General features: G+C 35.9%; 2 protein-coding genes across 3 annotated transcripts in view; one reads left to right on the top strand and one right to left on the bottom strand.

Annotated features, from left to right (window-relative positions):
- Positions 1-4,827, top strand: part of Itga4 (integrin subunit alpha 4) — a 72,588-nt gene extending 67,761 nt beyond the window's left edge. Inside the window, 3 exon segments of the mRNA XM_090342526.1 lie at positions 1,093-1,191; positions 1,549-1,668; positions 2,377-4,827. Coding sequence (XP_090198652.1) covers positions 1,093-1,191; positions 1,549-1,668; positions 2,377-2,475 — 318 coding nt within the window. The 3' untranslated portion in view covers positions 2,476-4,827.
- A 24-nt stretch (positions 4,828-4,851) lies between these two features.
- The window catches only part of Cerkl (CERK like autophagy regulator), an 80,426-nt gene continuing 62,536 nt past the window's right edge, over positions 4,852-22,741 (bottom strand). Inside the window, exons 5-13 of one of the 2 annotated variants that reach the window (XM_090342524.1) lie at positions 21,643-21,785; positions 14,794-14,868; positions 13,518-13,695; positions 13,382-13,441; positions 12,861-12,886; positions 12,657-12,765; positions 9,081-9,177; positions 6,362-6,540; positions 4,852-5,510 (exon numbers count right to left, since the gene is read on the bottom strand). In XM_090342524.1, the coding sequence (XP_090198650.1) occupies positions 5,429-5,510; positions 6,362-6,540; positions 9,081-9,177; positions 12,657-12,765; positions 12,861-12,886; positions 13,382-13,441; positions 13,518-13,695; positions 14,794-14,868; positions 21,643-21,785 (949 nt within the window). In that variant the 3' untranslated portion in view covers positions 4,852-5,428. The remainder of the gene's footprint in view (positions 5,511-6,361; positions 6,541-9,080; positions 9,178-12,656; positions 12,766-12,860; positions 12,887-13,381; positions 13,442-13,517; positions 13,696-14,793; positions 14,869-21,642; positions 21,786-22,741) is intronic. The other variant, XM_090342525.1, reaches the window with a different exon arrangement.

Here is a 22,741-nt window from a genome sequence, read left to right as displayed (position 1 = left end):
GCATTTTAGATCACACAGTAGCATACTCAGCTACCATACTAGATGCTACAATGCATCTTGATCTGTGTCATTCTTTTCAACATCTTCACCTTTCTTCAATCCACCCCTTCCCTTATTTTTCTAGTTTCTGTGGTATATACAATGAATTCTTCCCTGAGTTCCACCCATTCATTCTCCTACCTGGTTTTTCTTTCCTCCTCATCCCACAAGTACTCATTTCCTGGTACTTACTTTGCAGAATTGTTTTTAACTTGTGAGGATTGTAAAGTGCTCCTCCTCTCCTCTCTCTGTCTGTCTCTTCTCACTTATGACAGTATGGGAATCCTTGGGTTTGAACTCACCCAGTGTACTTTTTCAATGACCTATCCCTTGTGTTATGTCTCCAGCCCTGCTTTTTTGGTGGTTATTTTGTAGAGGATATCTTGCAGACTTTTCTGCCTGGCTGGATTCAAAACACAGTCTTTTGGAGCTTAGCTTCGTAAGTAGCTAGAGTTCCAGGCATGAAACACCAGTGCCTGATCAGAGATCTCTAAGAGAGCCTAAGTATGGAATATATTCAGAGCCTCCTAATAAATGCACTTGTGGAAATGTCTCTGAAACATTACTTGAACCTATGAAGCTCATTTACAGACCCCACACTTCATGAGTTCTGAGTTCTAAACTCTTCACTTTAGATAGTAAATCTCTGACCTCTTTCACAGACCTTACATTAGAATTTGATTACAAATTATTAAGTAAACAAAAAGAAGCTTGAAGAAGATGGGTGTGAATGATCAAGTCTTATTTGAGAATAAAAATTTAATATCCCTGAAAAAACATTGCATTAGTAATGTGGTGGTCTGACAAATAGCCTTTAAATCAAGTTATGCACAACACAGCAATGATTAATAAAAGAATTTCAGTGTAATGACAACATAAAGGTGACCTTGCAGCCTAGGAAACTTTGTAAAATGGACAAATGCAAATGAAATCTATTAAGGAAACATCTGGATAGTAGATAAAGGTGATGATAAATTATTTCTATTTACCTGTCTTCATGAAATAAAAAGGTATGACTTGGGCTACAGTGATGTTTCTCTTTTTGAAAAACAGGATGATACTTCAGCACTCAAATTTGAAATAAGAGCAACAGCTTTTCCTGAGCCACATCCAAAAGTCATTGAACTAAACAAGGAAGAGAACACTGCATATGTAAGAGATTCTTTAAGTGACACATGGGAAACATCATGACTGTGTATAATTACTTCCTTGTGTGTGCCAGAGTTAAAAAGGTCACTTAACCCTTCCCTGGGTCATGGCAGTTTTAACGGGTAGGAGGGAAAACCATCTAGATTTTTAAGGATGTGAATCTGGTAGTGATGAGTGTAGTGGGTTGGATAAAGAGCCATAGTTATAGCTTATCACAGCTCACTTTGTTTGCTAAATGATTTCCAACATTTCCTATAAACTGGTAATAAGTGGAGTTACCATTATTATAGGGGCCGGGGTTCAAAGAAAACAGAATCAAACTACTAAATGTCATGTCCTTATTTCGCTTCATCCAAACAGGTACTGCTGGAAGGACTGCATCATCAGAGGCCAAAGCGTCATTTCACTATTGTAGTCATTACAAGTAGTTTGATACTTGGACTCCTGGTGCTTTTATTGATTTCATGTGTTATGTGGAAGGTAAGCCTTTTATGTTTACCAGCATTAAGCTATTAAACATGCCATTGGTTAAGAATTTCAATATTTTAATATGAACTGTATGTGTATGTGTGCGTTCCAGGACTGGAACTTGAATTCAGAGCTTTATGTCCGGCTTTTCTGCTCAAAGCTAGTGCTCTATCACTTGAGCCGCACTTCTGCTTTTAACTTTTTGTTTATTAAAAGGATATGAGATTCTCTTGGACTTTTTTTTTCTTAGTCTGGCATTGAATCAGGATCCTCAAATCTCAGATCCCTACATAGCTAGGGAGTAGCTAGCAGCACCCAGCTCAACTTTTAAATTTCAAAGTGAATATTTTCTCTAAATTGGTACCAAAGCTTGTCTAGAAAAATAAGTTATTTTGAACAAATACTTAAACGATAACACTAGCTTTGAAGGCCATCATTTTTTAAAGAACAAAAACATTGGGAAAACTTCACTCATTATATTGAATGCTAATTCAGTAGTGGGAGAATATATGTGGATTATAGCAGGACCTGCATTAACAACAGAACTGCCTCTTTAGCCCAGCATGTTGTAAACTAACTTTTGCTGCTTGTATCTCAACAGGCTGAATAATTCACGTTACATGGGACTTTGAGAAGTTTTCATGTTAACTGCTTTGATATTTGGTGTGACCATTGTGTGTTCATAGCTGTACACCAGTTTTATATCATTTTATTTTTCAGGCTGGCTTCTTTAAAAGACAATACAAATCTATCTTACAAGAAGAACACAGGAGAGACAGCTGGAGTTATGTCAACAGTAAAAACAACGAGGATGATTAAAGACTTCTTTTAAATTGAGAGCACTGAAAATAGACTCAGGTTAGACCCAAAAAAAGCTGTTTACAGAAAAGATGGATTTTGTCTTAGATTTTTTCCATGTACTTCTATTAATGGCCTTGTGACATTATGTTTTCACATGAGGAAAATCTAAGCAATAATTATACTTTGAAAGAAAATAAATGCACAAAGGTAATTCTTAACATATCCAAAAATGGCTTTCAACTGTTGGATGAGTTGATAAACACTAATGCCAGTGATTTAGGGGAAAACAAAATCTTAAAGATCTCTTGGAAGACCTTTTATTTCAAGAAGCAATATTTATATGTGTATTCATCTTGGCAATGTAAATCCCCCTGAATGGATATACACTGTTCTTAATTAAGACTCTGTGTGTGTGTGTGTGTGTGTGTGTGTGTGTGTGTGTGTGTGTGTGTGGTGTGTGTGTGTGTGTGTGTGTGTGTATCTATTCTGGGATTTGGAACTCGGAGCCTGGACACTGTTCTTGAGCTTTTTTTGCTCAAAGCTAGCATTCTACCATTTGAACCACAGCTTTTCACAGCTTCTTCTTCTGGCTTTTTGTGGTTAACTGCAATTAAAAGTGTCAGGAACTTTCCTGCCTAGGCTAGTGTCAAACCCCAAACCTCAGATCTCAGCCTCCTTAGTAGCTAGGATTACAGGTGTGAGCCAATGGAGCCAAGCTTCTAAGACATTTTTATTAAAGGGAGGTTGCTTTACATTTCTAATGAGTAAAACGGGCCTTTTGTCGATTTAAATTATATTTTATTTTTAAAAATCTTTAGCACATTGCTGATGGACTTTAAACTAGTTGCAGACTATGAATATTATAGGCCTGATGAACAGATTTTCATGTTGAATTTCATACACTGGTTTGAGATTACTGAGATAGTAGCTGAATAAATAGATACTAATTTTTTATGTACATATATATATATGCTACATTTTAAATGCAGGCCTTAGCATAGGTATGAATCCACATTTCCTATAACATACATTTATCCAAAAAAAACCCAAGAATAAGTTTTTTTCAAAATTATATTCAATTTTATTGTTTAGAAAACCAATCCTTAAACACCAAGCTGTAGATGTTGCACTTTTCCTGATATACACTTATGCATGTAAAAATATGAAAACTGTACCTCACTAGTGATTGTAAAGCAATGCATATAAAGATTGAAAGACCAATATCTCTTAAATATTGGTTCTCCATAAAATATTCACTGTCCAAATTAAGCAAACAGATATTTGCTTAGATATTATTCTTTTTGGTTACATTTGAAATATAAGCATTCAATGTAATTTTGTGAGGTATACATGAAAATCTGTTCTCCATAAAAATAGAAAAATCAAATTCACACTTTATTGGAAAAATATAGATTTAGATTGCATACAGTGAATATCAGTGTATATTCAGTGACATGATTTTCATGGGATATGTTTAAGTGAAATAAAAACTTTCTGAAAAGTTTACTGGTAATTAAATAAGCTTCTGTTTAAAATGAATAGTTCCTTGCTGAATTCTAAATAACTTATCTTTTAAATTTGCAATCACAATCATTTTTAATATTTATTTTATTCATGTATTCTAGATGTTGGTAATTGTAGACTATAATTTCATCTGGACCTATCTTTATTTGTGTATAGACTCCTAATTTTAAACATGCAATGTTGGAAGTGCTCAAGATAAATAAGAGGGCAACTTTATTGTCATGGAAATGATTGCTTTCCATAAAAATCTGTTGCCAGCAACCCCCTATCTCAGATTTCCTGGAAATTTTCTATCTCAGTTCATGGAAGTTACTTGTTCAAGCCTGTGTTTATGACTGGTATCTGGAGAAGGGACTGAGATTTCATGGCATTTCAGTCATGAAACTTGAAACAATGCCTCGACTCAAAATATACAAGTGAAAATAAATTTGTTAAATGTATATATTTTTCAACATTCTTTGTAAAAAAGATATATTTTAGTGCTTTCTCATCATAAAAATGTTAGGTTCATTTTTGAAAAATCAAGTACAATTTAGGATTCTTTTCAAGGGTGAACTTAATGTAAATTTGATTCTTCACACTGAGAACCAACTGCTATCATAGTGACACATGTCTTCCAGGATCAAGAGCAACATGGCTATGCTTTGAATGATAGTTTGCACATTTCTAACTAGTTTTGTTATAGATTTTGATAAATTAGAACAATTCAAATTTATAATTTTCTTTGTGCGAGTCCTGGCCTTTAACTCAGGGCCTGAGCACTGTCCTTGTGCTTTCTCAAGGCTAGAGCTCTACCATTTGATCCACAGCACCACTTCTGGCTTTTTTCTATGTGTATGGTACCGAGAAATTACACCTGGGTCTTTGTGCATGCTAGGCAAGCACTCTACCACTAGGCCAAACTCCTAGCTCCTTTATAATTTTTTTTCAAGGAGTCGTTCCTTTTTCTCATGAATCATTTAGAAATGGAGAGATTTTGAAAAAAACAAAAAGCTCTTTCAGATAATATGAGATTAACTAGTTTGTGTGATATTTAAATTTAACCCCTACAAGTTAGTTGTGTCATTAATAAAAAACTAGGGCAGTCTCTGTGTTCTGTTTGTAACTTGGCTAGAGGAAATTGAACATCAGATGTGGTAGAGTCAAATCTTGAAAATCAAAAGAAATCAAGCAATGTCACTTTGGGATTAATTTGGTTAAACTTCTATATATCATGTGGATGCCTAAGTATATGAAACATTTCTTTTTAATCCCAATAAACAACTTCTATAACCAGAATTTGAATTGATTTTGATGAAGTTAAATTCCCATCTTGTTTTTCAAAGCTGTTGTACTACATTTTAGCAGCATCAAAAATAGTGATTTCTTTTAAAAATACATTTTCTATTTGGACATGTCTTTAAAGCGTAACCAAATTCCTTTATATTAAAATTCTACTTAGCATTTTTTATAAACAATTACATGTTACACTGGAATCATGCATGTCTTCTAGGCTTCCTCCATAAAGACTGATAAGCCCTGGGTGTAATCTGTAAAGAATAATAAGAATAATTTTCTTCATCAATATATCAGTGTTATTTTTCACACACACACACACACACACACACACACACATACACACACACACACACACCCTGAACATATTACATTGTACCATATAGAGATTGTTATTAGACATTCAAGGCCTAGCAGCAGTCTAGCAAAGTGGGGAGACTGGAAAATCGGCACTAGTTGATGGCCTTCTGGATCCTCTTCCTGGACCCATGAGTGCTGTCCACTGGTACAGACCCATCGTTCTTACAAAAAATGGGAAGTTCCAATGAGTAGTCCTTCCAAGCACTTCTTTCCAATGTCAAAATGATTAGCAAGAATGTGTTTGCTTGTTCCTAAATCTGTTAATGCCCTTTGCACTCATTGCTTAATTAAATAACCTGTAAAATTGTTCTTATGTAAAGCATGTTGAATATTTTGTAAGGATCTGATGAAAAGCAAGCTTCCAAAAACAAAGTGTTGTCATAGTTGAGCCTGAGCACAGTGAGAAGGATCTAAGACTGCGATTGTCTCCCTCTCACAGTGGCGGAGGAGTTTGGCCTATTTCTTAAAAGCCAAAATGAAACTGTAGACACACTTGTATAGTTTGCGCAAAACAATAATTTAGAACGCCAATGTAGAAAACCATAACCAAAGAGAATGCCTTTGTCCTACATGTAAGTTGGTGAATAAATTAAATGCTGTACTTCTTTTTTACTTACTGAGAGTTATCCGTGTGTTTTTCTGTTTTCCTTGATTAACTTTGAGCTGACCCAGTTAGAAGAGGAATTCCAGTACATCATCATTGATAACATCTTTAGACAATAAAGAGTGGTGGACTAAGGCTCACCTCACATGAACTTCTGATGCCACTTCCATTAAATCACCATCTACATTCCAAGGGAAACTAGTTTCTGAAGCAAGTTCATGAAGCCCAGCGTCTTCCAGTGCATTGTATCCACTGGCACTAGACCTTGGACAAACCTTTACTTCTTCAACAGTATATGTCTCCACAAATGGAAAACTGAACTAAATAAAACAAATTCAAATAGTCACAATGCTTGCTTTATCTGAAACTGTTCATTAAAATCAAGGTCCACGGTCCACTTTACAAATTGAAGAATCACTGAGCATTCCTGTGTTACACTTAGCCACACTTATTCACTAACTAGAGTACAATTGGAATTTCCAATCCCAGATCCAAACTTCAGAAGTTTCACATGTCAGATAGGACCTGTATGTGCCAAATAAAAAAAGTATGACAAAGGACATAGAAAGATTTGTTATCTGGAAGTTACAGGATTACAGCAGGTTAGTACATCTTCAGCCATCTTCTGGAATGTAGAAATTTGCTTTAAACTTTATAGATTAAAACCAGAAGGTAACGCATGAAAAAATATGCCTAAATATAACAGTCTCTAGTCACAAGTGTGCTCAGAAGTGGTCAGAGTTGGCTAGAGGTGGCATCAAAGGGAGTCTGAGAGTCCATTGTTTCAGAATTGTTCAGGTGGGTCTTTGTTATATATGAGTTATTGATACCTGGCAAGTGGCCCAGCCATTCTTGAATTCCAACATGGCAGCAGAGACTTCAGGAGAGCCTGGTTCAGGTTCAAGGGCAGCTGCTGGAGTGCCTAATTTTTTTTTTATCGTGCTACCTATTTATTCCTGGGTCCAAATAAGGAATCCTTGAACTTCAGCCAGAAAGAACTTTTAAGTATCTCTTACAGGAGTATGCCACCTCTGGGGTTGACACTGTGTTTCTCGGAATTGGAGATGTGTGTCTAAATGCTTTGTGGAGTTATACATTTGTGCCTTTGTGATGGACAGGTTTCTTATATAACCTAGTAAACCCCAACTCTAAATGAAAAACAACCATGTCATGTACTAAGAACCTTGCATATTGTATATACGTTCATTTGAAATAGGGAAGAGAAAGGGGAAAACAATATGATTGGGAGGGGTGAGGGTATGGAGAGGGGAACAAAGACATGAAAAGTAATGTACCCATTATCTGACAAATGTAACTGTAACCTCTCTATACATTATCATAACAATAAAATACAATAGAAAACAAATTGAAGCATCACCATATGTGCTGAAAAGGAAATTTTAAGAGCTTTGAAACATCATGATCAGAGATACTAAGTTTTTCTCCCTATTTTTGTTATTTGAAAATGAATTCTTTTCCTGAAGTTGTCCTGGCTCAATTAGATCTGCTGTATAATTGTTAACCTGATCCTATGACTGTATCTATGAAAACCTACTAAAAATTAGAACAATCTATAAAGTCAGACTTGGTGGTTCATGCCTATAGTCCTAGATACATAGGAGGCTTAGATCAGAACGTAGCTGTTCAAGACAGCCCTGGAGAAAAGGCCATGAAATTCTTTAATAAATCACCAAAAAAGCTGGAAGTAGGGCTACGGCTGAAGCAGTAGGGTGTTAGCCTTGTGCAGACCAGTACACACACACACACACACACACACACACACACACACACACAATTCTGTAATACTGGTCTACTGATAATGAAGATTTCCATAATCCATTATTTCATTAATAATTTGTCAGCTTGATGCCATTAGCTGATATGATTTACTCTCCATGTTAGTTTCTCATTCAGAATTGGAATGTTGAAGAATCTAGGCCTGAATTTATGAAGTTGGAATGGGAAATGTATCTTCTTTATAAGGAGAGCAAAAGAAATAGGATTTTCACAAGTGTTTATCTGCTTCCTCCCCACTTTAGAGAAAGGATTATAAATTGCAAGATAATTATGTTTCTTACTGATCCTCTCTAGGATGTTTCAAAGGTAACATTGAACTTGCAGATTTTCATGTTACCTGTCTAAGGTAATTATAAAAAAAAGTAACCGAAATAATCAAGGAAATATTGCCCCAATAACTTCCATGGAAACGTACAATGGCAACTCAGGCAATGTCATAGAATTTTCCCCAGATAAATATGTTTTCTACCTTATGTTCCCCTCTTTTCCACATATAAATGTAATAGCATTTAAAAGTTGATGGAAAACTGATATTTGTAACTTCCTTATTTTACACTTGTAAAAAAAAAAGGCTCCAGGTTATTTCACAGCTTAAATTGTAAAATAATCTAACTTACAGTAATCACTACTGCTTTACTTTAAAGCTAGTAACTTCAGGGAAAATATGTATTTCTATATAATATAGTTTTGAATAATCCCTATTAAAAGGGAATCCTTTAAAATAGATGTTGGCAATTCTATTGAACATAAATGAACTTACACAGATCTACAAATAAATGTCAGAAAATTCTAAAGTTTTACATTAAAAAGCAGGAGGTCTAAACTCTCAAATTCTTGCCACTTTTCATTTCAGGAACACATACATATGTGCAAGGAAAAAGTGCAAGAAAACAAATCTATGCAATTGTGCGTGCTTTTCATAATTTGTGTGAAACTGACTTATTTTTTAAAAGGATTAACATATTCATAAGAATAGCAAGCTTGCCTGACCATGTCAACTTTTGAATTATTTTTATCCCCATGATTAATAACTTTCCAAATAAATAAACATAATTTACTATACCTGATTTTTCATGCTGGCATATCGTTTCAGATGTTTTATAAATTCTGGTCGAGTAGTGTTCCGTGCAATTATAAGAGCCATGCTTCCATTATTTAATCTGAAATTTAATATTTTTTTACTTTACATTAAGAAGACTAAGACTATGACGACATGGGCTACTCAGGAGGGTGAGATTTAGAGGATCTAAGTTCAAAGCCAGCCTGGCAGAAACGTTCTTGAGGATCCATCTCCAAAGTAACCTGTGAAAAATAAAACTGGAGACATGGCTGAAATAAATGTGAGAGCACTAGCTGACCAATGGAAGTAGCCCTAAGCCCTTGAACTGAAGCCTTGTTTCAGAAGTTTCTGAAGAGATTGCATCAGAAATCACTACAGAGTGTTCCTTATAAAAACTACATTGCTTAACTAATAATGGAAAAAGACAGATAAATCCCTGGCATATTAAATGTACCTAAATTTCTTAAAATTTCTAAAATTCTTAATTCATACCTTTTTGGGATATAATTTAAATGATGCATATTTTCAAAGTACTTTTATCTTCCTTTCCAACAAGCTACCCTTATTCACTACACCACATAAAGACATAATTTTAAACCCACTTTCATTGTTCAACAATTCAAAATGTGAAACTACATTTTTAGATATATTAAAATGCTATAAAACAATTTATCATGTTGTGAAATTAAAACTGTGACTGAAATATTTATTCATGGGCAGAAGTTCTAAGTTACATAGGAAAGGAAACAAATCAGAGTTCCCTGGGTGGACGAACAACTCAGCCAAACATGTTCAGTGAGATGCCTGAAATTTTAATGTCTGTCACGTAACATATTCCATAAGATGTACGAGACTGGAGATTGCAGAGATGTGATTTAATGTCAAAGAAGCCACTCACAATGCAGGGCTTTAGAAGGCCTTTTGTAGAAATAAATGCTAATGGCTTCAGGCTTGATTTCAAGACAAACATGAAATTATCCCAAGAAAAGAAGAGCTCTTGAAATCTTTTTGGAGAATCCTGTTGGAACTGCAAGGGACCTTGGAGATCATTTTGTCTACTCATTTTATATAGAAGACCTGTCTAAGTGTAAGCATGTAAGGTACACAGAGAAAATCAGAACAATCACCAGTTCTAGAATTCTTAATTGCAAGGATCCAAAATTCATTCTACCATCCTGTCACCTCTTCTATACTGAAAACAAACAGCATCGAAATGTCCGATCAGTGGTTATGCTGTATCATTTTTCTTAATTGTATAATTGCATAAACATGAACTATATAACTTAAATTATTTTTCAATATTTATCAGTAATTAATTATAAGCACTCTATGGCCTGGCACTGTTCTAAATTTTGTGCATATAACATGCATTTGAGCTTGGGTTACTATGAATATAAGAACATTACTGGGCACCAGTGGCTCATGCCTGAAATGCTAGCTACTCAGGAGGCTGAGATCTGAGGATCACAGTTCAAAGCCTGCCCAGGGATAAAAGTGCCCATGAGACGTTTATCTCCAGCAAACCATTCGAAAACCAAAAGTGGCATTGTGGCTGAAATGATAGAGCACTAGCTCTAAGCACAGAGGCTTAAGGACAGAATCCAGGCCCTGAATTCAATTTCCACAACCAACCAAGACATGTGAAAGGGTATCAATGTACGTGAATTAATGAACCTTCTATCTGGCAAATATCATGTAACCCTTTTACTAATTACAATAAAAAATGCAAAAAAATAGGAAGGAAAGAAAGGAAAAAAGGAATATTAAATGGAGTTCTTGTTGCACTGTCCTAACATCTTTTTTTTTTTTTTTTACCAGTCCTGGGCTTGAGCCCAGGGCCTGAGCACTGTCCTTGGACTTTCTCAAGGCTAGAGCTCTACCACTTGAGCCTCAGCACCACTTCCAGCTTTTTTTTCTATGTATGTGGTACCAAGGAATCGAACCCAGGTCTTCATGCATGCTAAACAAGCACTTTAACCACTAGGCCAAACCCCCGGCCCCATGTCCCTTACATCTTGCACTCAAGACATACTCTCCACTTGAGCTATATCTCCATTTCTGACTTAGTGACTAATTGGAGATGAGTCTAACAAACTTTTCTGTGTCAGATGGCTTTGAACCGCAACCCTTAGATCTTAGCTGAGAATATAGACACTGATGTCCAGCTACCACCTCTTTTTTTGCACTGAAGTTATTTTGAAGTAAGTTGAACTTTATTATGGAAAAAAATTGAAAATATAATCCCTTGTTTAGTTGTCTTGCATCATCTAGAAACATATTTCTGATAATCTCTGGCAAAACTGAATTCCAAGCTAAAGGCTTAGAACATTTTCTTTGTACAGAAAATGGTGGTTTTATAAAATCTCTAATCATCCTCCTCTGAAAAAGTCATCAGTACTGATTCAACCTAGACAGAAGTGGAATCCAACTAACTGCAGTGCTTTGAAGAAGTTCATTTTTGCTCCCTCCAAAGATGAACTTCCTCTGGAAATGGTACTAGAGAAAGAAATATTAGGAAAACCATGACTGAATTCCTGCAGAAAGCAGACTCTTAGCAGCCAGCTTTTATAGTTTAGTGAAGGAAACTGCCTAGAATTACTGAAGATGTAGAATGGAAATAACTAGGCTTAATTTCAGAATCACAAAAGCTTCAAAATGCATCCTCCAATCAGATATAATTGTGAAAAACATGCCATCATCTTATCACAAGAATTTGTTTCCCATTTTTCTAAAATTTTTGATATTTCCCTGTTTAAAACCTTCACATCCATTGCTAAAGCAGGTATTGAACAGTAATTCTTATTTCTAGCTGTTAAATCATTATGGTTAAATATTTTTACAGGGAAAATGAAACTGATCATTAAAAATGTTATATCTTGTCCAGTGTCTAAAGCATCCTGTCATCTAACTTCCTAGAAAAATATGCAATTGATTCAAATTTACATCATTTATGATTGTTTCTTCTGTGCTCTATATGACTAAGTTAAGGAAATAATTGGTTTTAGACCAATAAGTAAAAAGCTGTTTAAAAGAATGTGCAAGAAAAGGAAGGTCTAAAACCTTGTGCATGAGATACAGAAAATACTGCCATTTATTTAATTGAAAATGTGGGCAGAGGATCCCTCTGTGCCACAGCACATATTAAAGGGGACCAAAACATTTTCTTTAACAAAACTTTCAAACATACATCCTTATATATGATCCTTTTCACATTAGGGATATTTATGTTTCTAAAATTGTGATGCAGATACATTTACAAGAACTGTCAGAATTTAATAATGTTGTCAACACCTAGCAAATAAACACAAATATAGCAGGCAAAAGAGGCATGACAATATTATTTCAATAAGAACCCCAGAATATTATTCTGCCTCAATAATATTAGATAATCATTGATTATTTGACAGGTTTTATAGTCCCACAGTTTTCTTAATCCATCATGGTGAAAATTTCTTCAAAAATATCTAAGATTATAGAAAGACTCTTGGCAAGAGTCTAGCTAACTGAGTTAGTTATCACAAAAGTGAACACTGAGTTTATGTAAAGAGGATCAGAGACTCAATAAACATGTCTACTCACCTAGTGTTAGGTGCCAAACCTCTAGGTGCCACGGAACACAAGCAAGGGATGGCCATGATGCTGACATTCAAGAACTGACCTTGGAGCGTCCTCCAGGGGTCACTGCAGCCTAGACGTAATGGGAGTCATTAGTGACTTTCTTTCAGCAGAACAAAATCCTAGTAGAGCTTGCCCCAGATCTCAAGGGGATACAATTAGACTCACCAGACTTGGGAGAACCTTGTACCCTTCTAAAAAACAAAAGAAAGATACAAAAGCATGACACGTGATTCCAAATATGAGAAAAGTTGAGACCCTATTAAATATTTTCTCCATAACATTCCATGTATAATGTTGTTACTGCCAGCCTTATAATGTGTCAATTAATTTAAAAGGATAAAAAAGAGAGAGAACAACAACGATTTTCAGTTTTCCTGATGACTAGAATCATTTTTTGTATGGTTTAATGTTTCTATTTCACTGTGAAAATTCTCATATTGGGCAAAATTGTTTGCTTGTTTTCTCATCCATAGTCATAGCTGAAGTGCCTGGTTTAGAGTATACATTCAAGCAATTGTTGGGTGAATAAATGACTGGATGAAGGGGAAATTACTAGGTCAAAAGACAGAATGACATGACTACATCCTGTAGGAGTCAATTGTTCTGTACCCTTCATTAGTGTATAATAACCAAAGATTATAAATCTGATGCACTGTTTGTACTATGTTTTAATGACAGATAAGTACCTCTGGAGCACATCTGGAGAGTTGTGAAGTGGTAAAAATGAGATTGTACAATCCTCTGGCCTAAAATATAATGGAAGTCTTATTAATAGCCATTGACCATGGGATACAGAATCTTTCATTTAATAAAAACACCTACTTAAGTTGTGCCAGTGCCTTAATCACTGCAAAATCTCTCCTTTGGTTAGGAGACATCCATCGATATTTTTCTGCTAGAGCCAAAGTTCTTCCACCAAAGCCAAACATGGCTGAGAAGCCAAAGCGAAGAAGTTTGCCAGAAGTGCTAAAGGTGCAGACATCAACTGGCTGCAAGTGTCCTGAACAAATCAGAGTGAGATCAGTCAGTCAATGAGAACTATCAGGCTTCTTTTCAAAACAACAAATATGGCTCATATCGTTACTCTGTTTGACTTTGTTCCTGGTATCTTGTATGTTCGTTTATTTGAAATAGGAAAGGGAAGGGGGAAACAAGATGATTGGGAGGGGTGAAGGAGGGATATGGCACAAAAAACATGAGAGGGGGTATCAATGTGTGAGAAGTAATGCACCTACTACCTGGTGAATGTAACTGTAACCCCTATACATTATCCCCACAATAAAAAAATGAAAAACAACAAACATGGGAGACCCTATCTTGTAGAAGAATATTTCAAAGTACTGTGAACCCTGATGGATATCTTTTATTTACCTTATCTCTCTTAACCTAGATCTATTGCAAATATTCTTTATAACTTTCTCAGGAACTAAGTGAAAGAACCCAAAGAAGTAGATTTTCAACTTATTACTGTATCATGTAAAAGGTGATTAAGGACATGAAGCTGTTGGACAAAGTATAAACAAAACAGTATTTTTCACTGCATGTATCCTAAATGTTGTGAATTGGGATTCAATTTGATCTGCAAATACATATCATATAAATCATTTTCTGTTTCCATTTTCTTCTTTTAATAGCAGAATGCTAGTCCTAAAGTCATGGTACAACAATTTTATAGATTACATACACAGATAGTATGTTTGGAGTTTGGGGTCTGGTTATAAAATTATGAGTTTTGAACACCACTACAATATTTTTCCATCTACATTATAGCAAGACTTTGTTTATGGCTCTTTACAAAGCATCTATTTTGAAAAGAGAGATGATCAAAACAGTGGAAATCTTGCCTAATTAATCATGTGGTTATAGTCAAATGTTTCTCCGCTTTTGAGGCAAAGAACTTGCTATACATAAGACGAAATCACAGAGGTTTTTTTTCTGTGTAAGTGAGAGAAAAATAAGGGGTGGTATAATAATGTTTGACAAGAAATGTGCTCACTACTTAATGTATGTAACTGTAATTCTTCTGCACATCAACTTAACAATATAACTAAATTAAAAATATTTTTCACTATATGAACTTATTTGGAAGAATTCTTACCCAAGATAATGTGCAAAGTTGCTGTTATCACGTGTGGGATCCCATAAAGAGAATGTGCCAGAACATTAGTCGATCCTGTCAAAGCAAAGTGAAAACATATACTATCAATATAGCATATGTTCTAAACAACATTTGCTCTTACATTACCCTTCACAATAATCCAGGCCAAAGCAGATAGTCAAGAGAAAGAAACTTAAAAAGTAGAAGGAAAAAAGTTATCATTACTGCAAATAACATGACACCATGTATAGAAAACACTAAAGACTATACCAAAAGAATTGTTAAAAGTAAAACCTTCAGTAAGATTGCAAGAAGAAAACCAACATACAAAGGCCAGTAACATTTCTATAGACTTACAACAAACTATCTGAAAATAGTTTTCAATCCCATTTACAATGGCTACAAAAGCAAAATAATTACACATAAATTTAAACACAGAGGAAAAATATAGAAGCACTGGAAACTATCAGATATTGATGAAAGAAACTGAATATAATACAAATGAATGAGAAAGCATTTCATGCTAACTAATTTGGAAAATATTACTAAGTCCCAAACCGATTCCTATTAAATGATTTGATGCAATCCCAAATTTCTTACTAAAAATATATCCACAAAAGATCTCAAGTAGCTAAAGCCATCTTGAGGAAAAAGAGATATCATACTGATTTTAAAATATGCTGCAAGGTTACAGTAATTTTGAAAAGCACAGTACTTAGATGAAAAACAGACATATAGGCCTACAGAACAGAATATAATATAACCTCAACTGATTTTAAATGAATATGTCAAGATAACATAATAGGAAAAGGAAAACTGGATGGAAGTTCCTCAATAGCCTGAAAACAGAGCTACAATATGACCCAGCATTTAGAGGGTTTCCTTTTACAAAGAAAGTGGAATCAGTGTGACAAAAGCACCACCATGTTCATTGTCCGATTTTTCTTAAGAGACAAGACATTGAATTAACCTAAGTTTTCATCCGTGGATGAATGGATAAAGAAAATGTGGTATCTATTCACTATAGAATACTGTTCAAATTTATTTAAATAGGAAATCCTGGCTGGTGGCCAGGCTCACCTCTGTTATCCTAGCTAATTGTGAGGCTGAGAATGAGGGATTAATGGTTGAAGCCAGAGAAGACAGAGAAAAAAAAAACATACCTGGGCACAGTGGTGCATGTACTTGCTATCCCAAACTATGTGAGAGGCTGAGATTGGGAGAATCATGGAAATCCAGGCTGGACCAGATTGAGACCAAGCTGGTCTCAATCTCTGAGGGAAGCTGGGTACCAAATCACGCACCTGTAATCCCAAAAGTAATTTGAATCCTACATGATCCATGATCTATGACCATGGTTCTGGCCCACTAACAATATCCTGTGCAAAATAGGGCTAGAGGTATGACTGTCAGCTGGAGCTCAAACCTAAGGAAATCTAGTCATTTAAGATTATGTGGATAAAACTGGAGAGTATTATGCCTTGTCAAACAGGCAGGTACAGACGCATGAATTCTGCGTAATCTCATTTTAGTGGAATATTTTTTTTAATTAGCTGACCATGGTGGATCATGTTTATCATTCCAACTACTTGGGAGACTGAGATCAATGGAAGGATTGCCATTTTAGGCCAGCCCCGGGCACAAAAAGTTCACAAGACTCCATCTCAACCAATGACTGGGTTCAGTAATATATATCTGTGTTTCACAGATATGGAAGAATGACAAGGGCTAGATGAAGTGGCATCCACCCGTCATCCCAGTGAAAATGAGACGGATTTTAATAGGAGGATTGCAGTCCAAGCTGGCTCAGGCATTAAGCAAGACCCCATCTTAACATAGCCAAACAAAATGGTGCTGGAAGGGTGGCTCAAGAGGGAAAACACCTTGTAGGACACGTGACGTCCTGAATTCAAATTTCAAAAGCAGAGAACAGGTACTTGCACAGGACTATGGGATGAAGAAGGGCAAGTTTGAGAGAGGTTTGCCTCTAATATTGAAAATTTTGAGCTATGGGAGCCGAGAGTGTTGTCTGGTGGTAGAGTGTTTGCCTAACAAGCACAAAGCTCCGAGTTCAATTCCTCAGTACCACATACACAGAAAAAGCAGCTCCAGTGCGAGAGCACTAGCCTTGAGAAATCTCCAGGACAGTGCCAAGGCCCCGAGTTACAGTCCCAGGACTGGCAAAAAAAAAAAAATTTCATTTGAGCTATGAAGAATCATTTCAAGAGAGCTGTTATGCTACATGATGACTATAATTAATGTGTGACATACTTGAAAATTGCTGAGAGTAGATTTTAAGTGTTCTCACACACACACACATACAAAAATAAGTATGTGAGCAATACATGGTAATTAGCATCATTAGCTCAATTTAGACTTTTCACGATGGATACATATTTCAAAACATCGTGTTACATGTGTTAAATATATATAGGTTTTATGCCACTTTCAAAGTAGATGAGAAAAGAGTTAACTCAGCAATTGATAGACTATAAAAACTTTTAAAATGTTGACTTTCAGAGCTCATGCAAGACATATTGAACCAAGTCTGTGCTTTGTATACAGTGAATGAATTGTATGCCCATGCCTCGGTGTATACATCAGCAGGATCTACATTACTCAGAAACACGTCAAAAATGCGGAGTTTTTGTTTCATCTGCCACTCACCTAATCAGAGTATGTGTGTTCTCTGAGTGTGCACCCTTGTAGAAGGCACCCAGTTGTCTGTGTTCTTAGCAAGACCTCCAGGGGATTCCTTCACACTCTACTGTTTGAAAAGAAGTCACTTTCAAACCTGAGACTCTCTGAATATTAATAAGGGCTTTTCCAATACACCTTTGGCTTTCTACACTTTGCCCTTTGGCTGCTAAATTGTTCCTTTTTGTGGATTAAAACAGAGAAAGAAAAGGGGAAACAAATCAATCCATTCTTCTTAGATTTAAGGTAAAGGTTTTGGAGGAGGCTACATAATTAGGGTGTGATATTTAGGATTATCGATGGATTACGTGACTTCCATTACCATGGTTAATTAGGAGAGGACCATAAAACATAGTCATCTAGAAAGGCTATTAAAAAGCATAATGTATTGCCATGTGCGCCAGAGAATGACACATGTCATGACTCAAGGAAATGGACTGTTTACTCCCTGTGAGTTGGAATGAATATACTCACTCTGGCTAGTGTGTTAGTGATAGATGTTAGGTCTGCCCTCTCTGAGGCATTGCAACTGTCCCTGATTTTATAAAATTTACCAGTGGTCATCAGCATAACCAGAACCAGAATACTATTTTAGTCATTTTTCTCCTCACTAAGGTAGCTTAATTTCTTTTTTTTTTTTGCCAGTCCTGGGCTTGAGCTCAGGGCTTGAGCACTGTCCTTGGACTTTCTCAAGGCTAGAGCTCTACCACTTGAGCCTCAGTACCATTTCGGGCTTTTTTCTATGTATGTATGTGGTACCAAGGAATCGAACCCAGGTCTTCGTGCATGCTAGGCAAGCACTTTAACCACTAGGCCAAACTCCCGGCCCCGGTAGCTTAATTTCTGAACATAGATTTTTATACTCTGAAGAAAATAGAAACTCATGAGAAAGTTCATAGTAATTGTCAAATTATAGGTAGTCCTATATGCTTGTCTGGCTAATCTGAAAATGAATCACATTTTGTTTCAATTAATTGCACTCTATTTGACATGACATCCCATGCCAAAAAAAAATGTTGCTCATATAACTAACAGTATAATTTTAATGATCCTCCAAAAGCTTCTTCTACCTCAAGGTAAACATTTTAATTAGCCCCCAAATTTTACTGTGTTTCTTCACACTACTAGAATCTTTGCCCACCACCTCCTCCACAGCCCTGCTAACATGTGCCAAATACAAAGGCTAAGGACAAAAGTAGCAATTAAGAGAAAATGTGAACGATGATATAACAGACAGAATAACACAGAGAGACAGAAAGAGACAGACAGAGACAGATACATAGAGAGAAAGAAATAGAGGAAAAAGAAAAGTCCTTGGAAGTGCAAGCACTTCTGCAGAACAATTAACTTAATTAACCAGACACTATGAATATTCATAAGGCTGTTAATGTCTCCCACATCCAAACAGATAAATGTGATGTAATGACTTCCTAGTCAAGCATATCTAAAATTCTCATGAAAATGGCACCTACACTTTGATTCTTTGCCTGAAATATCATAGAAATTAAGAGTCCCTTGGTAATATTTTTATTCTCCTTAAATTAATTGGAAAGCATGAATTTATTTATGCAAACTCTATAGAAATAGATGGTTCGCAGCCATCAGGATGTGGATGGAGTCTTGTTTTACACAACTGGATTGCCTTTTTATTTTTATGTTCTCTTAGGGTTTTTCTTCCTCCCTCCCCAGTTTTAATAGGAATCTCTCTGTGTAGCTCCTTAGCACCAGTTCCCATAGCAACAAGCATCATTTCTAATGACCAGCAGTTCAAACACAGACTTCTCCACATCTGATCCATTTGAGTCTGATCATAATTCAGTGGCTTAGTCTGTTGGCTCAGTGGAGTCATTTACTAAACAGTCTCCCTCTGGGTGCCTCTCTCTAGGAAGCAAATGGCTTCAAAGACAGACTGTCTCCTCATGTCGGCTTGGACACTTCCTGCCTAGCTCTCGCTCTCTCTCATTCCTCATCAAGAGCTCTGACTAGGCATAGTTTTCTCAAATTAAATAGAGCCCACACATGATTTTCTTCTCCTCTTTTTAGATAGAATTAGTAAGCTCAATCTTTCATCCTACAACCAGAATTGTGGCAATGTAGGATGTCTTCTACACACACAAAAAATCACAATCACAATGGCATTTCAACAAATGCCCAGAGAATATATAGGATAGTCTCTGAATCTGAAATATTATTTTTAAATGATAAATTCAATGTCATTTCTTTATAAAAATCAGTTATATAATAAAAACATAAGTGCAAATGCTACTTTTTGTTGTAGTTTAATCACCAACTACCCATCCCCTGCTATGTCACACACACTATCTTGGAAACCCTCCTCTTTGCTTTTGAGGCAGGGAAGTTAATGTTCAACCTCAGGAATCCAAATGCTAATGAAAAGAACCCAGGAGCTCAGGATGTATATTCTCAGGAAGGGACATAGTGGAAAAGTCCCCTTAAATGCACTCAGAACTGTTGACACAAAAAAGTTGAAAGATGAAAATTATAAACCAGTGGCCTCAATCACATTTTTTCTCTTTTCCCTTTGAAGAGGGTTACCTTATTATTTTATTTTAAGAAACAATTATAAATTGAATGTAACTATATTTTAATATAATTATATAATAAATATAATTATAATGACATATCTTAGCAGCTCTAAGTAATTGCTTTTATGAATGACTTTATGAATGCAATGGGTATGTAAGTTTATCTGATTTGGGGAAGGGAATTAGAAGCACAGAAATGGTGGAAAAGTGCTGAATTAATTCAGTATTGAAAGGTGGAAATGAACTATACAACTTTGGGGGTAGGCGGACTGGGAGAGGAAAATGAAGAAAATGAGGGAGGAGGTACCATGGTTCAAAAGGAAATGCACTCAATACCTGCCTTATGTAACTGCAACTGATCTGTGCATCACCTCTACAATAAAAATTATAAACAAAAATATAAATAAGACCATTTAAATTTTAAAAATCGATTGCACTGGAAGTCTTATTATTTTTCGGTTTAATAGCAGTATCATATACAGTGATATCCACGCAAAAAAAACATTAGCAACTTATTGTTTAACTTTCAATCTTATGTATATCTTATTTCCTTAATAAAAATTGTTTTCATTTTATTTCAGTGGCAATGGATATATTTTTTAATTTAAAAAATCCATTTCCTCCGCTGTTGTCTGATTAAATAAGAATTTGGGATTCGAGTTGCTATATAACACATGAATCTGTAAAAGGTGGTCTGCTTTCTGAGCGTCTTGCTCGAACTTCTGTTGTGCCTTCCTGTCATCATTCTACATCTTGCAGCAAAACAATGATTTCTAAGACAAAATACAAACACCTCATAGTTCCCTGTTGCTTCTCAAATACAATTCAGACAGACATGCTCACAGACTCAGCACACGCGGGGGCTGACTCATTTTTACACCAAGAGCTTCCGCCCTGGTTTTTTATTTTCTTTTCCCCTCAGTCACTCCTGGGGTTGTCATCATTTTTATTTTTATAGCTAAGACAATCAGTTACAGTCATCTTTTCAGAATTCTACCCATCTTAAGGCCAAATTCAACACATGTTGTTTTAATAAATATTACAATAGTACTAAAGAACTGTACAATATCTGGGTTATATTCTCTTCCAGCTTCTGGGTACATAGCCAGGCCTTGAAGGAACTCACCCTCCAGGACCCAGGTCCTCTGCAGAAGCAGAAGGAATTATATGAAGTTCTTGAACTTAGTTATGACATAAGTACTTTAATTATGTGAGCTCCGTATTTTATTTCCTTTGGAATTATAATTCTATAGCTTGGTTGGAGTGGCTGTTTCAAAACTTCTTCTCTGGTTAATATGTGACCAGTAGAGTATAATTTATGGAATAAAAAGACTTAGATCTATTGATGGTTTATGCATTCACCCTCCAGAAAACACTAGCTAATCTAGCAATCACCTTGTAATGAAGTGAATATTATGGATTAATTAAATAACTGAATTTCAATACAAGTCTGGCTTGTTTCAAATCTCATACTTGCTAATGGAAATACCAAGAGGCAAGGGTAGCTCTTTCAGCCTCCTATACATTTAGCTGCTGTGGGTAAGGAGGTGAGAAGAGGAATTGATGGAGAAGTGTCTGTTTAAGGAGTTCATGGCCACGCAGTTACCCGCTGGTATCAGGCCGAGCGGCAGCTGTGCTCTGACAGGATGTAGGACTTGATCAGCCTCTACTCCAGCACTCTCCTGGGCTCTGAGAAGTAGAGCATGGGCCACTTCACTGGCAGACCCATCACCCCCGACACAGACGACACTAGAAGAAAAGGAAGGAAGCAGCATATTAGAGCCATCACTCATTATTATTTACTATTAACTTCGTCTAGGTGCATGACTATTTGGTGATCATGGCTAATATGATTTAAAGCACTGCATAGCTAAAGTTTACTTCAGAAATGCAACATCCAATAATCGCCCTGAGGCGAAAATTTTAAGTGAATTGAGAAGCATTAAAACATTTGACTCTATTAATTCACATTTAACTTGCAGTTACTTGTTAATATCCCAGAGCATATCATTCTCATTTTGCCTGTTAATGATACTGTCATTTGGAATTCATTTAACACCAACCAAAGTCATAAAATTCTGCTAGGTTTTCAATAAAGCTGTGAAAAGAGGAATAGCAATGAACAGCACTTAAAATAAGACGCTTTCTTTTAAAGAAACTGTCAACTACAATTAGCGCATCAAGGCAGTTATTGAAAACGTGACCTGACTTTCACTTCCTTGCAATTTGCGGCTATGGGGTACTTCTAAATTTAGTGTGATAACCTCTGGTATTGTTTTGTTTTGTTTTTTGTTGGCTGTGTGGTTTGAACTCAGGACCTGGGCACTGTCACTAAGCCTCTTTGTGCTCAAGGTTAGCGTTCTACCACTTAGATCTACAGTGCTACTTTCAGTTTTTGAGTCATTAATTGAATATAAGAGTTTCATGGAGACTTTTCTGCCCAGTCTGCCTCCAAACTGTGATCCTCAGACCTCAGCCTCCTGAGTAGCTAGGGTTACAGGCATGAGCCACTGGTTTCTGGATAGTGTAGCTACATTTTAGTGGAGATGGCATTGCTAATATATGTTTTAGGATTGCATAGTAAGTAGACTCTGAGTACAAGGACCCACAACCTAGTATATTGATGTTAGTCACTTATACATAAAGATTACAAATAATTTACCCAAAAGGAGGGAATGATTTTGTGTTATTGAATGTAGGGGCCA

The sequence above is a fragment of the Megascapheus bottae genome, chromosome 12 (genome assembly GCF_031878675.1).
Source record: "Megascapheus bottae isolate mThoBot1 chromosome 12, mThoBot2.hap1, whole genome shotgun sequence".
Classification (NCBI taxonomy): Eukaryota; Metazoa; Chordata; class Mammalia; order Rodentia; family Geomyidae; genus Megascapheus; species Megascapheus bottae.
This window is presented reverse-complemented; position numbering and strand designations above follow the sequence as displayed.